This window comes from Accipiter gentilis, chromosome 15, assembly GCF_929443795.1.
Source record: "Accipiter gentilis chromosome 15, bAccGen1.1, whole genome shotgun sequence".
Taxonomy (NCBI): domain Eukaryota; kingdom Metazoa; phylum Chordata; class Aves; order Accipitriformes; family Accipitridae; genus Astur; species Astur gentilis.
In genome coordinates, this window is record NC_064894.1 from 28,850,008 (window position 1) to 28,866,520 (window position 16,513).

A 16,513-nucleotide genomic window follows, 5' to 3' on the forward strand; every position below is an offset into this window, starting at 1 on the left:
AGAAAGGAAGAAACTAATAATCATAATAACAACAATAATAAAAGGATTGGAATATACAAAACAAGCCATGCAAAACGCAATTGCTCACCACCCACCGACCAGAGCTTGTTTCCCAAGCAGCGATCCCTCCCAGGCCAACCTCCCCCAGTTTATATACTGGACATGACGTCACATGGTCTGGAATACCCCTTTGGCCAGTTTGGGTCAGCTGCCCTGGCTGTGTCCCCTCCCAGCTTCTTGTGCCCCTCCAGCCTTCTTGCTGGCTGGGCAGGAGAAGCTGAAAAATCCTTGACTTTAGTCTAAACACTACTTAGCAACAACTGAAAATGTCAGTATTATCAACATTCTTCTCATACTGAACTCAAAACATAGCACCGTACCAGCTACTAGGAAGACAATTAACTCTATCCCAGCTGAAACCAGGACAAGAAGATATATTTCATAAGCCCGTGGACAGCTGGCCTGGGTCACACGTCTATACCCAAATTTCCCTGTGTGGCAAGCGGAGGAAAAGGCACTGACTGTACTTCTAAAGTGGTTCTAAGATTTACTATCAAAAAATGCTGCACAAGACCTAGGTATTTTTATTACCATTATTATTTGAAATTATTCAGCAATAACAGGAAGGCAAGATCATCAATGACAGCTGAGCAGAGCTTTAGTTAGGAAATGGTGTGATGATCCAGGCTGACATTTTCATTGCTTTATAAGCTCATTTATTACCTACGTTATTTGTTGTGAGAACCAAAACAAAGTGGGAAAGGAGTTTGCAGCAATCAAACTTAAAGGCAAAGGCTGTGTTTGAACATCACGAAGTTTTAGGAAAGCTGATACAAGAAGGAGCAGAAAAGCTCCAGACTGTTGAGACTCTGAGAAAGGGACCATCAGGAAACACTCTGCAAGCAAACTATGAGTACCTGAAAACACCAACCTCTGCATATTCATTTTCCTGCAGGGCTGGACACCAAAGTTTTAAGAGAGAGGGTCCCCTTCCTCAGTCAGGTTGCAGGCTGGACCCCTCCACACCAACGCGCCCCAACCACCGGGAGCTTTGGAAGAGCCTGGCAAAGGCTTGTCTCTGCCGAGGCTCAGCAAGCCCCTTCATGGGGATTTGGAGATGCAGCTCCTTCTTTCTCCAGAGTAGCGCTGGATAGATTTTTGTACAATGTTTTGAAGTGTGACTGTGCCAGACCCTTGTGTCTGACAATTATGTTTGTTTAAGCAAGACCTCTGAGTTTGTAACAATGGAATTATCTATTTTTCAGGACAATTAACACAATGTTTTTGTATGAGCTGAAGGTCAGAGGATTAATGTGGTTTTATCTACAATGCATTTTTAAAAGCTAATTAAGAATCATTCAGTTCACTCTGTACTAAAGACTAAGAACATTGCACATTAGATGACTCTTGCTCCTCTGCAGCAGCAGAAAGAGAGAGAGAGGAATGGAGGAAGAGAGGAATGGAGAACGAGAGCGCCAGCATGCAAATAAACAAATACATCACAGGGATGCAGTTAATGGAGAGCAATAAAAAACTCCATTCTGGTAATGCCAGAGATAAAATTGTCTCCTGGACAAAAGGGCTAATCGAAAATATTAATCAGCAAGAATATTCAGTATTAGCAATCACAAGCATTCCTTGTTAGAGGAAGAGAGATGGAGGGGAAGAGGGGGAAGTGCTGCTCTCAGAGCATTATTTTAGAGATGTTTTTATCACTTAATGCTTACGGAGCATCTCCTCCGCTCGGTCTCTCTCGCACCTGACCGCCTCTACGCACCACCGTGGGGAAAGCCCGGTTGACGGGCCTCCTGGCAGGGCTGAATCTTCTGGGAGGAGGTAGGCGAGGATGAGGAGCAGAGGTGGGAGCGGGGTCCCTGCCGGCACGGGGACGGCGAGGAGGGTCGCGAAGGGTGGGGGGAGCAAAACACGACACAAAAACCGGGGGCATCCAGCGAGGATTTGGACACCAGAGTGAGGAGGTTATTTTTAACGCGGTGGCCTCCGCCTAGCCTTTTAATGGGAAAAGGTAAGAAAATTGGAAGCTGTTCCTACACTCTTGCTTTTGGATGCTTATCTGCGCTGCTGATTCAGGCGCTCTGAGCTTCTTTTGCCGTGTCTGCCCAAAGCATGTAAATACTATCAGACGTTGAGGTGCCTCATTTCAGAACTGGGCTATGCCCTACTATTCTGTTGATCAAATGTGGCAATTATTTCAGGCTTAAAACCTTTTAGGGATAACAATAGGTGCTGCCAGTCAAAGCTAGAAAGTACACATGCATTCAAAGAGCAAGCTGAATGAGGAATAACAGCAACATGTGTAGCTAGAATATATTATGGATTACCATCCTCTTGCACAAAGGCTAGTAAACTCTTCAAAATGCAACAACCTACGGAGCTAATAAAAGGGACAGAAATGTGCAGATGTCTCGGTTTGTCTCATTTGTGTCTTTCTGGCATTGGTAGGATGACTCACTGGATTTAGCAACAGCTTGTGAAGATGAACATATTAATAACTTTATGCTGCAGCTCTGCCATAAAATGTAATCTTTTACAATTCTGTATTCTCAAGTGAAATACAAGCTTAGAACCAGAATAAAATTAGAAAAGATATTTGAATTGTCAGCTTATTTTCTTTTTAAATCTGTGTTTATACATTTGAATATGCAACTTAACTTGGAAAAGAGTATTCCCTTTCATCCCCATCCCTTCCCCAGTGTGCCACTCCCTACTATAAAAGACTGAAGCCTATTTAAATACGGGGCTACCAGGATAGTACTCCAAGGTATTCTGTGTCGTTCTGTGTATTTTTATGTTGTAGGGGGCTACCGGGATGGTACTCCAAGGTATTCTGTGTCATTCTGTGTATTTTTATATTGTACCAAACATAAATTAACATTTTTCTTCCCGTCCATAAACACTTGAATAGGAAAGCTTACGTGGACCACGTACAACTCAATGGCAAAAAGCCAGTTGCTTATTGAAATTTGCATACATAATCTACAATGTTAGTAAACAATGGGATATATATCCTTTTGGCTTTTGATAAAATTCAACAGATTTGAATAATTACATAACAGAGTACAAGGCTTGCCTTGAGGACATAGAAACTATAGCCCTGAATCTTTCAATCCTATTTTAAACCTTTCTCCATGGTTTTAGGCATTACTCTAGTCTACAGAAATGTTCATCCGAGTACTTGATGGCTCGTAGAAGGATATATAGAAACTCTCTGACAAAGCAGCAAGTAGAATCAGTGTTTCTAGATATTAAGATGATGACCAAACCACTAGACTTGATCATTTTGCTTCTTCTTGATTTTAATGAGACTTGATTTTAATGATACTGTGTCACTTACTGGAGATATGTTTGTATTTGTGCATGAAACCTACTTGCAAATTTAGTGAAATAATGGGAAAGGAAATTTACAACAATTTTAGTGTAGACAAGACCCAAATGTTAATTTCTAATCTTTATGAAAAATTTATCTTTTTATGCTAAATAGCATGGAACACAATCAATGAGGTTCAGGACTCTCACTAACTTTATGTTTAACTTTTGAAAAAATTATTTTCTGGGTGTAGAGAAAGCCTCAGAAAGATAACTATTTTCTACCACATTAACTGTTTTGGTATGCTGATGTTTCTGTTTATTACTTAAAATAAGCTGAATTTCTGAAATAATTAATGCAAAAATCTATGCACTCCATTCAGTCTTTCCATGCCATGCACCCTTTGAAACTACTTATCCTCTCGACTGATTTAGTGTATAAGAAAAAGCAGTGTTTCTAAAGTTTTTGTAAAAATCCCAAGCTCACAGAATTGAAAATTACATGTATTATATATACACATACGTATATGCCTATATATAATATGCGTAAAGTACTCTATAATATAATGGACACACATTACACTTATATATATATATAAAAATATACGGTGATATGTATTATATATATCTCTCTCTCCAGCTTGGATTTCTAAGTGATAATGAATTACATACAACTCTATCATCTCAAATGCTTAAAACCTGAAAGTGCTTACACTAAATAGTCAGATATCTACTGCAGAGAAACACAGACTTCAATTTCTTACCTGCTTTTTTAATTTCAGGGACAGCTGTCTTCTCATGAGCTTTCTCTTTTTTTCCTTCTTTTTCTAAGATTTAATTAAAGAAAGTAATTTGATATGCTAGAACTCTGAATCATACACTCAAATATGCAGTCAGCCAAGTCCTGGTGGGCACATGCTGAAAAAATTGTGACTTATTTGGGAGTTTAGTTCAGATTATTCCCTTATAGCACTTGCACCCAACTAGCCACAGAGCAATCAGCTGCAAATGAAAATTAATCAGTATGCATCAACTATGGATGATTTGAACCCTTAATAATTCATCAAAGGCTAGGCAAAAATCATCAGTGCATGAATGTGGTACCTTTTAGCTTAAGCTCCAGTAGCAATGAGATCATTAAAAAATAATGAATGACATAAATATTTTCCCATGAAAGCAAGACCTTAGTGGATTTTAGATGCTTCCTGGGAATGAATGATCCAAAATGTTATTTAGATGGATATCAAGGCTTTGCAGTTTGGTCACTGCAAGTTTGGGTTGCGATTCTATAATATAAATAAAGAAATCTACCCCACATTCAGAAAGTGGTGTACCATGAACTGAGTGATATCTCCCATGAGTTTTGTGTATGGAAGTATCACTGTGTCCTGATATATAGAGGGAGTCCATCAAATTGTTTAACAAGCCCATAGATGGCCACCAAAAAGGACTTTCTCTTTGTTAGAAAGAGTTTAGAAAATATCAGACACTGAACAGATACTGAAGAAATGGTAACATGCAAAATAGTGACTAAGCAACTAAGAGAAGGACAATACAGAGCCAGAAGCATTGGATTAACCTAATAAAAACCAACGGGATTTGAGCCAGGAGTGGGAGTAAAAGCTGAATGAGGCCAATAAAAAACATTCCCAAACCATACCTTTCTTCTTGGTTTCAGTCGTAGCCTTTTTTATATCAGCCTTTTTCTTTTCCTCTTTTCTCTCTAAAAAAGGAAATAAAAGTTCAGCTGACTACTTTTACATAGCTAGCTAGATATACACACACACACACACACACACAGAGGTATGTATAATTATTTGGGATGGGAATCCTTGACTAACTGCAGTAGGTTCTAGATTTGATAAGCTGGTCACTTTTTGAGGAGTTTACTATCAGCAGCTCAGAAATACAGCTTAATACTCAGAATGTGGCACTGAGGATAGAACTGGAACCGGTAGGTACACCAGATAATTACTTAAGGAAGTACTAATTCAAGAAATTATGCCCATTAACCTGGTGTAAGAAAGAGTTTATTGTGGTGATTCAGTAGCCATACACCTGTTCTGCTGCTTATTTAAAATCTGACTGAATGGCAGCAAAACTTGCAAGTGGTACTTGGGTATAAGTGCAGAACGCCATGAAAAGCCTGCATATATAATATATTTTTATAACACTTTTTATGAATTGAACCTTTGAAATGGTCATTACAGGACTTCAGTCATTTATGGAGAATTGCAGTTAAAGCATCATCAACAAAAGAATATGACTTTTTCTTTTAAAAGTGTCTGCCTCTATTTTGTCAATTAATTAGACAGCAGTAGAAATAAGGATAATGTTTTTGCTTCTTTTACAAAAAGCTACAACAATTTCAGTACTTGTTCCATGGATGTTATTAATTAGAAAATTAAGAGTTCAGTAGAGGAAATGAAGAAGCTATAATTCTCATTTTTCCTTTGGGAAATGAATCCCCATTTTGATGGGGAAGAATACCAGAGTACAAGAATAGCTAATCTAAATGGTTTTTTTAACTACTCATCCAGAAAAAGCCAAATTTGTTACCTTCAGTTTGTGCTGCATGGCTTTGGGTGTTACTGTAGTTAGTGGAACTACTTTTCTTTTTGTGATGTTTTACTGTTATGAATGTGGATAAGAAACCAAGTTTTATTACCATACAAAACTGCACGAACACTGGACCATAAGCCTTTAAGCAAGTCTTGTCTTTACTTGAAAAATATTTAAGATATAGGAATATTTTCTAAAGCCAGCAGATCCAGGAAGCAAATATGTTATTATCCCTTGCATAAATTAACATGAAGATAAAGGAAAAATGAAGAAACTTACTTTTCACTTCTCTAGCTACCACAATAGACTTTTCTTCTGCATGAAAAAATATATACAAACAGGGAATGAAAAAAAATTAATTGAAATATAGAGTGTGCTTCCTAAACCAAAACAAAATATGTGTATGTGTGATAGAAAAATTGCTATTTTCATAGAGTACATGAATTCCACAGTCTGTCCGTGGCAGTTTCATAAAGAAAGTTATTTTTGCCTATCACGGAGGCAATGTATTTACCAATATTCAGGGTCTCCCCAAACCATACTTCTGCTGATTTTCTGACAATAGTGTTTAATGTTAAACACCATTTTGATGTGTTCCAGTTCTTTCTTGTTTTAAGCAGATTTGTTCAATGCATTTCCCTTGTTATTGTCTGACAAAATGAAGCAGAAAATCCTCGCATGTGGTTTACAGAATGTTCCTCCTAGTGTTTTGTGCACTTAGTGCTCCCTGCTGAAACCCTGAGCGTACCGGACTTCAAGCTACAAATTCCTTTGTGTCGTAAGTGTGGTTTACGATGCTGAGATTTCCTAAGCACGTATAGAGCGTCAGAGGAGCGTTCATCCTCCACAGGCTTATTCGGAGCTTCATTCTCTTGTAATGTTAATATTCTTGTCATTGCCTCTCTCTCGGGTTCCCAGGAGTCTCTGTCTCTTTGACGTGCTGTCCCACACTCACGTTAGGGGCCGTGGCTGCCTCCTCAGAAGAGAAGACTCTTCAGCCTCCGATTACACACAAGCTGTTCCACAGCTCCCCTTCCCTGTGCCACCTATGACTCGTCCGTGTTTCATTTCCACATGCAATGTACAACTCTTCTAGTCTCTAAAATGCGGTTTAATTGTTTGCGCACTCTGCGTGATTTAACCGAAACCGTTAAACATATCAGTTACTGTCAGAAAAAGGCTTCCTTCTGACTAGCCTTGACTCCTGGCAACTAGAGACTGAAGTGATCCTGGTACTTCTGTAATTTCCATTTTTTTCTGAGTGCCTTGGTTCTAGTGGAGCTGTTAACAGCTCTGCTTTTCCAGTTAGTTAGATTCTTTTTTTTTTTTTTTTTTTGCTTCCTTATACTTCTGGTGCTAGGTGATGCACAGGAATAATTTGTAAGCCCAAGGTCCTTACAACCAGCAAGATTCTCTTCAATCAGAGACCATTTCTGCCTTTGAATTTGTAGCGTGTTGTGCGCTTCTGGGGCCCAGCTAAACCACATGAAATCTGCTCCAAGTTTCATAGCAAGGTTCAGAGCCGTATGAGTCGTGAGAGCCATGAACCGAGACCTGGAGTTTTGAGAAGTGGAGCTTTGTATAGAGGATGTAAAGGAAGTAGGAGGAATTTTTACTGCAAATAACCTAAAGCACAAGGAGGCTACATCCCTAGCTGCAGAGATTTTATTGCTAAGTCATTCTACCAACTAATTCCACTGACATAATTTTCTCCCATCAAGCTCTCAAGTTGCAATATTCAGAGTGTCCGGGCAGCCTAGAGATGTCTACATTTGTTATGAATTTTCTAAAGGATGATTACATTGAGGTATTAAAGGACTGTGGACCCTATTTCCCATTAGCGCTGCCCAACGCAAGATATTCAGTCTTGGTCAAGCCTGAGAAAAAGTCACAGAGCTTCCAGCCACATCTCAGCTGCATCTAGCCCCACTGCTGTCCCTTACAACTACTACTGACAAAAGTTGACGTAAATGAGAACGATGGACTTGGGTATTATGGAAGGAGCTATTTCTAATTTAGGGAAGCAATCCCATTTCTTGAATAAATTTATTTCCTCTCAATTTGAGTAGCTCACATTTAGATTGTTGCATATTAAGCATATATTTAACACCAGCAAAACCTGTCATTTCTGAAGCAGTAAATGCAGTGGGTTTTCTCCAGATATGTACACACCTAAATTAAGAGGCAGAGCAAAGAATTAAATAGGAACTTATGCCGGTCTTTTGCACTGTAAAATATGAACCCTGTCTGTTAATTGAAAGTGCTCATTTCTTCAGCTAGGAACAGTAGCAGGACTACAAAAGTCCATGGATCAGCTGCATAAAGAAGGATCATAATATGCATGAACAGTAGGTTACACAAGGAAACACAAAGTGGTTTTGACGGTTCAGGGCCGACTAAAATATGGAATTCAAGTGCAATTGACTATTGAAAAATCTATTGTTATTGTTACTGTTTCTTGATAATGTAATTAATGTTATTTTAACAGCAGGAGCACTGGTCCCGACCCACATTTTATGTACAGGGTGTAAGACATACGTGTGCAAAAAGACCTGACTTTCAAAAGCCTGCAATGCCTTTACACAAATGAAATAGGGATATATGCAGATGACAGAGTCAGTCAGCAAGACAAGCAATGGACTTTGCATTTAGTCAAGTTTTTTTCTGTAGGCTTTATGGAGAAGAAGGAGGAATCCAGTGACCATCAGAAGTGTGAATTAAAGCAGTGAGGTGCTACCGAACAGGAAATTCAAGTAATATTTTTTTTCTGGGACAGAAAAAAAAGCAGCAGCACAGAAGAGCTTTCTTGGGAAGTGACTGGAGCAGAGAGAAGAGCCCTAAAGCAAAGAAACATCTGGGATGGAATTATTTATTTCTGAATAAGGGGTGAGGGACCACCAGTGGAAATCCAAGTAAGATTCAACAGAGACCAAGTAAGAGGTGTGTCAATCTGAATTGCCTTTTCTGGCTTTGACAATGTCTTTGTGTTATTCTCTGGGACATCAACTAATTGTTGGACAACAGGGGGAGGGGAGATAACAGAAACATGCTAACAATGCAGCACTTGAAAACAGGCCTGGTAAGACCAGTGTGCTACTGGGCCAGCGCTGAGTGGAATCTAAATTTAGGGATGCATGTGAATTACTGGGCATAGGGTTATGGGCATGCCAGCCGGGAACTGGAAGAGGATGGTGCTCTAAGAGTTTCTTCTCTGTATTGCTCTAGATGCTCCACGTGCTCATGGAAACACTGAGTCTGGAAGGAATTGTCAGCTCATCCCATCCCCTCTGAGAAACTGAGGTAAGGAGGGCAGCGAAATACAGCCACCGGGACCTTCTTGTGGAGAGGCGTGCGTATAACAGACACTAACTAGTGGGACTGAATGCCAGAAGTTTGGGGATGTTTTGGTTCAGATAAGCCTTCTAAAGTTCAGATACTTATACGAAGCTTGTCTGCATTTATCTAAACCCCTGTTGTGAGGGAATCTCAGGAGAAAAGCTCTTGTGATAGACTTTGGATATTGCCTGGCTTTGTGAAATACTGCGACAGCTTTTCTTGCCTACTGATTCTGGTCCTGGCAGAAATGAGGAGCAGCAGAGATACGTGTATATTCACTTACATACAAAACAGAACAAAACAAACATTAATTTAGCTTTTCCTGAGAAACTGTAATTCAGACTGAACTTAATAATAACATTCCAGGTAAAACTTCATTCCATTTTCCTGCAAGCATCTCTGTACACCTTAAGCTGTCACTGGCATAATATTAAAAGATCATTCCAAAAAATCCCAAGTTGTATTTTTAAAATTGTATCTACTTATTAATTTTGGAGAGATTATGGTTTTTCTTCCTTTGTTTTAATTGGTGACCAAAATCCTTTCCCTGCTGAACTCAGTGAAAGTTTTGCTGTTGATTTCAGCAGGACCTGGATATCTTTTTTAAATATTAAAATAACTCATTGCCTTTCAGGTTTTGGTGACATTTGTTTCCACTTTGCATGATGTTTAGGGTGGAGACTGACCATGACTAAGCAGTTGCACTTTTGATTCTAAACAATTTCATACACAGTCACACAATAAGGCCCCTTTAGGGTTAGAAACATTTTGGAGGAGTTAAAAAAAATGCGAGGAAATATTTCCGCTTAGTTTAGGATATCATGGAAACTCTTACTTTTAAAATTAAATCTAAATTTCAAGTAAAAATTGGCCTCTGGAAAAAAACCCTTTCTGGGGTAAGAGTCCCCTTGTTGGTCCAGTTATTTCCTCTATGAGAAATCATTCTGTCTTGTCTCAGCCAAACTACTGAAAAGTCAAGATAGATCAAAGAAACCTAAATAATATTAACCTAAATTTCTTAGAATTGTTTCTTTTCACACACAAACACATATGTCCACACTCGCGCGCGCGCACACGCACACACGTGCTCTCTCTAACTTACAGGTGAGTGCTTAGGCCAAAATCAAGTGCATTTTTTGCAAAGCTCTGTTTAAACCACACCATTCCATTTCGGCAGAGTAATGCAACGCAATTTGTTCTCGTATTGAGCAAGTGAAGGACTAATGGAACGCACAGGTCAGTGGAGATATAGTACACTCTGACGCCTAGGCAATCTCTCCAGCCTGATTTTGCGTTTTGAAACTGCTTCAGTGTTTTCAGATCCCAATCTGAAACACTGTTTGGCAGTTTTGAAGATTGCTTATGGAGATATTTTTGAGGTCTGCAGAAAGTATGTAATGGCAATATCATGCTTGAAATACCTAGTGCTTTCATGTGACCCACATAAGTGTTCCTTATTTCTTCCCGTAGTGATTATAGACTCCTTTTTCATGGCTCTGTTGAATTAAGCACCAAAACTGTTAGTTAATAGCATGGGGCCATATGTTGCCCTCACTAAACAACACAGTGGGGAGCAAAGAGTACAAATACCAGTGTAATGAAGCCAGAGTATGTGTGCCAAGGGAAAAAAGAGAGGACATGCCAACTTCCATGCCAAGACCAGAAATAGAAAATCCATTGGACAAAGGTCAATGGCAAATATGATGCAAATATGATTATGAGGAAGAACTGAATTCTCAGGGGAGCACTGGCTTCTTATGGTAAGACCTTCCCTAGCAAAAGCCAAACCAACACAGCTAAGGCAGCAGGCTTAGCCTTCTCCCTCCTTGTGACTGATATTTCTTGGCGACAAGAATCAACAGCAGGACCAATTGGGAAGGGTTTTGATGAGTTTTTTTATGGGACATGCCTTTGAGCAAGAATGTCTGAGGGTTAGGAAAACAGGTTGACCAGGCTACGCGGGACCTCTTCTGCAAGGGTTTCCCTTTTCTTTCCAAAGAAACACAGAATTTCTGCCTTTGAAAGCCCAGAGAATCTTAATCTAAGTAAGTATTTTCCATTTGCAGGTGCAACATACGCAAAAGATTATTGTTTTTCTGTAACAGTTAAAAAACACTTTAAAAAGTTAAAATAATCTTCAGAGTTATTTGATTTTGTTTTATTGGGTAGATGCATAATCTAATATTGTAAATTGGATTATTATGAATAATTACATTAATGAGAAAACAGTAATATGTCTAATCAAAATATACATATCTTTGTACATAATTTTTCTACATTCCAGTAATCTTTTTTCCCAATGTCTGTTTAATTTTTTTCTGTCTTATTCTAGAATAAAAGTAGTACAGAAAAGCCTCATGTCATTAAGTAAAATGTCAAGGGCTTTCTGAAACAGTGAAGATTTAGGCTTTTTTCATTATAGCTAAATCATTAGAGTTTACTGCTTAAATGTCTAATCCAAATCATTAAATAACTCACTTTGAAACCTTCCGCATATTATTTCAAAGGTTTTACTGTCTTCAGTACAGACTCATGAAGAGGGAGAGCCCATATTTCACAAAAACCCCTTGGTTTTATGCTGTTTATATAGTACCCTGCTAAAGCTACCTAACTGTTTCTTCTAATAAACTAGATTAAAACCTAGTCCATTGTATTATGATATTTCTGACAGAAACATTTTCTTATTTCTTTTTATTCTCCCTTCAAGTAAAATCAATCAGAAAATGGATTTTCATCCTCAAATCATGTCAGTATTATTAAATATATTCTAAATTTGGAGAAAACTTCAAAATTCTGCATTTTTGAAAGGTTTCTGTTGTATCTTAAATCACTGTCTTTCACTAGAAGGATTTTTTTTTAATGGGTAATTGATTTTGTAGTACAAAAGAAAGAAGTTTTTTATAGAACAATCTGTGTACAGAAAAGAAGGCCTTTGACAGACTGTACAGAGGCAGATTGGTTTGTACAAGATTCATACACTTCTATACATCAAGGGAGCTTTGTCAAAATTTGTATTGGCTTTAGTAATTTAGATACTCTTGGTTATATCGCCTAATGTTATATTCATGAACTGAGGTGTAGACTAGAAATCCTTCTTAAGCTAGTCAGATAGTGTACATTCTATACGGCAACAAAGATAGATGCAGATTTCTATTTCAGTGCCAATTTAGCCTCCGCAGGAATTTTGGAGGAAGTTAAACATATTTCACAGCAACTCTCTTTACTGCATTCTGCAAAATCGGTAGTCAGAGGATTCAGTGATCTAGAGGAAATAATTGTTTTTCCTCAGACATCCTCGAAAGACATCACGGAGATTTTAAATTCTTCTTTTTGCCTTCATTTAATATCACAAATACCAGCAAGAAGGCAAAGAACAGTATACCTCAGTCAAAGAAGGGGGATATTTCAGAGCCCATCACAATCCATTAGCAGATCAGAATGGTTATGTTGATGACTCTTCCCTGATAAATGCTCCCCTACTCAAAGATACAAGCACAGATTTCTAGGACAATATAACCTGGAAAATCATACTCAGATACAATGCTGTTCAGAGTTTTTTTGTGGTACAGTGCTCTTCAAAGTGGTACAAAACATACTGTCTGTTTGAGATCATATGAAGATGCCTTCCACTGAGAGAAAGATTTTGATACAGGCTTCTCACAAAGGTGCTGTGATCTCATGAGAAAGCAGAGACATACTATTCTGGAACAATTAATATGAAGCCTTACTAATAACTAACTAAGCCTCTGAGCTTAGTTTCAACATTTCTTGTCCAACTGTAGCATCTTCCTGAGAGATTACCCTGCCATGTCAGAAGCGTAACACGGGAGGACTATCAGAAAGGAGTGTTCTTCTCAGGTGACTGGGGAAATGGGGGTAGCAAAAAGCTATGTGAGCTGAGCAAAACCAGTCAAGACCTGAGAAAGAGATTCACAGAGAATCAATGTACACTGCAGAGCAGTTTTAGGATGTCGGTGGATAACAAAATACAAGAAAGCTAGAGTTAAAAGAGGTGGAGAAGAGTACAGTCAAGGAAGAAGCATACTGAAGTCAGATAGCCATGGAGAACTATTCAAATTACAGCCAGCACTAGCGTCCTCCTTAAATGGCAGCATCAGTGTCAGCCAAGCTGAGAGCGCTGCTTCCAAGTCCTTGTGAAACCTCCAGAAAAAAGATAAGATAAAGAATTTAAAATAAGTTAATTTACTTCATGGTTTGCCAAACAAGGCTTCCAAGCCTGGAACACAAGTTATGTATCAGTGTCTCTCCCTTCACAAATTCCCTTTCCCTCTTTCTCTTGTTTATTGTTACAGGGCCTTTTGTTTTGTTTTCTTTTGTTTTGTTTTGTTTTGTTATTATCTTCTCTTGGTGACCTGAAACTTCAAATTCTTCATTGAACTTTGAGTGTAAGATCTCAAGACAGCAGTTCTTTTTGAAAAGAGCCAAACCACCATGAAATAGGAGAGCGATGACCTGTTCTTTTCCCTTCTGACCAGATGAGTACAAAGCATTTTGCTTTCCAACCAGGAGATATCTGAAAAGTTCAATTCACATGCACACATTTCAATGCAATTTATGGCATACTACTAGAATATAGTGTACAAATTTGCATTGTCCTGCATAATGACCCCTTTTCCAAAAGATTTACTGTGGAGGTGAAGGAAGAGAAAATGGCCACGACAAGGAGAGAAAGGTTGAGATTTAATACATAATAACAATATTCTCTTCTTCTAAGATCTCACGAATTCAGCAGAGCATAGTTTCTACTGGGCATTGGCTACTATCCAGGAAAAGCTTTCTATTTGAAAGTATCTCATAATCTAAAAATGTTAGAGACATCTGGCATGCATACTGCCACTATTTTCACCTTATGAGAAATCAGGAATGGTCCAGGATTACCTAAGAAGACAGTGGCAAAACAGGGCAATAGTGAAAACATCTCAAACTAGAAAAAGGGTAAAATCTTTTCAGTCTTTACTAGCTGCATGGTTTTGTATCGAGTGTCCTAATATCACTGAGTTGGAAAGCCTAGGGTCTAAATAGATAGGTTTCATAAGTTTTCTGGGTGACAACAGTTCTGTTACTTCCTATTGTTTTACTTTTTTTCAGAGCTGGCTGCTTCTTTCAAAGTCTGGGCCAGTCCTTCTGTGTTATATAAAGTACATTTCTCAATTAACAAATGCTTGTACTTGCTCCCTATTCTGAGAACTTATTATACTATCTTCAGCTATATTTATGAAAAGGAGAATCACTTGTTTCAATCTGTCCCCTCACCTGAGCAGTGATATTTAGTGAAGTACCAGTCATAAAGGTATGTAAGCATTAAGAAGTCACAGACAGATATCTCTTCAGCTACATCTTTCACAGATGTAAATTTCTCCACCTCCTCCCTTTTTTCCCTTCTGTCACTGTGCCAAATATTCCCATATATTACTTAATTATTTTCCCCTGGATTGAAATAAAGCTTCAGGGTTTAGGGTTCCTAAAGGCACTGTGGTGTATTTTCTCATATATGGAGACCACAGAACAGCGCAATATAGCAGCTTTTCACAGCAGCATTTTGCAAGTAATTCTTCCTTCTTCATTTCCTCCAAAACTGTGGCTTGAACAGTATTGTATCCTAGTGACTGGCCTTGAGCCTTAAAGGGAATTTAGTTGTATGATTCTGAGCAGATAATCTGCCCCCCAATTTGTTTGCCAAATGGGTGTCTAATTTACATTCACAATTACCACAATTGCATGCATAAATGAGCTAATGAAACACACAAATGTGTAACTGGTCATAAATAGTCATTTCCATGTGCAATTGCAGTAATTGCATGCTCTTCATGATTTTGAAAATCAAGAACTTAATGTTAATTTGATGCTAGTTCATGTTGTATAACAGTTATATTTAAAGATTAAATTTATCACTTGGCAAATGCAGCAGTCTTTTTCTATTATGCTTTTTTCCCATTATGGTTAATTGGTGGATAACAGTGTTTAACGTTGCAGGGACTTCTTTTTGCTGATAAGCAGGGTTCAAACATTTCCCTAAAATAAGCAGGACTGCAAATCTATTCATGTACTACATTGTGTCACAATAACCACAGTTTGATACCCCTTTAAACAGTGTGTTTATAAAGAAATATTCATTTGAGGTAAAATATTTTGGGGAAAGAGATAAGAAATCACTTAACTACTTTTATCCAAACATTCTGATTCACAATAATCACATAACAGAAATATCTAATTAAATTAACTCTTTGTTTTAGTCATAGGCTCTGCCAAAATCTAACTCTCATTTTCCGTTTCCAAATGTAAGAAAATCTTGTAGCTCTTGTTACTTATTCTGCTGCCATCCCATCTGTTTTTCTCTTAGATTGCAATTGTTTTCTGGATAACATAGAACTAAGACGTCTATGAGAGAGATTAGCAAGTGCCATGGTGTGACTGAATGACTCTGAAGTATTATATGAAACCCGCTACATAATTACAGGAAAAGACTCATGTGTTTTGTACTATTAAATTGTATGGTGTAGAGACCAAGGATGTATATTGCAGTAGTAGTTTTAAGTCATTGGACACAGTCCTCAACCATTTTACCGATATGATTAGACTGTAAACAATATAATTTAATTGCAGGGTTATGTTTTAATCTTCTGAAGGTAAGATCTGGCATTGTATTTTTCTTTCAGTGGTTTTAACAATAGGAATAGGGTTGATAAATGCAGAGCCAGAAATATTATGTTCATTATTGCAGATAATACACAGAAACGTTTCTGAATAACAATAGCTGAAAGAGTAATCCAAAGTATATTAAGGGGATAATGTTGATTATGTTTACAGTTAGATGGCAACTTATGGCTGAACACCATCTAAAGCATTTTACAGATTGGGCCTTGATCCTGTAATCTATTTCACTCAGGAAATCCCCTGAGCCATCTGTGGGACTACTGTAAGGAATATTTAGGTCTTGTCATGCAAATATGACTGTGGCATTCGTGTCCCAGGCCTAATCATTTGATCAGTTTTGTAATATAGGTTTGTCGTGGTTTAACCCCAGCCAGCAACTCGACACAACGCAGCCGATCTCTCACTCTCCCTGCTCCCAGTGGGATGGGGAGAATAGGAAAAAAAAAGTAACAACTCATGGGTTGAGAGAAGAGCGATTTAACAACTAAAGTAAAACAAAATATAGTACTAACAATAAGAATAATAAAATATAATAGTAATAATTGGAATAATAATAAAAAAGAAATATAACCCAAGAAAAGACAAGTGATGCACAAGAGAGTGCATTTTCTCA

General features: G+C 38.0%; 1 protein-coding gene across 1 annotated transcript in view; it reads right to left on the bottom strand.

Moving 5' to 3' along the window:
* The window catches only part of TRDN (triadin), a 236,153-nt gene that overhangs the window by 119,703 nt on the left and 99,937 nt on the right, over positions 1–16,513 (bottom strand). The window contains exons 13-14 of the mRNA XM_049818154.1: positions 4,988–5,050; positions 4,092–4,154 (exon numbers count right to left, since the gene is read on the bottom strand). Of these exons, the coding sequence (XP_049674111.1) occupies positions 4,092–4,154; positions 4,988–5,050 (126 nt within the window). The remainder of the gene's footprint in view (positions 1–4,091; positions 4,155–4,987; positions 5,051–16,513) is intronic.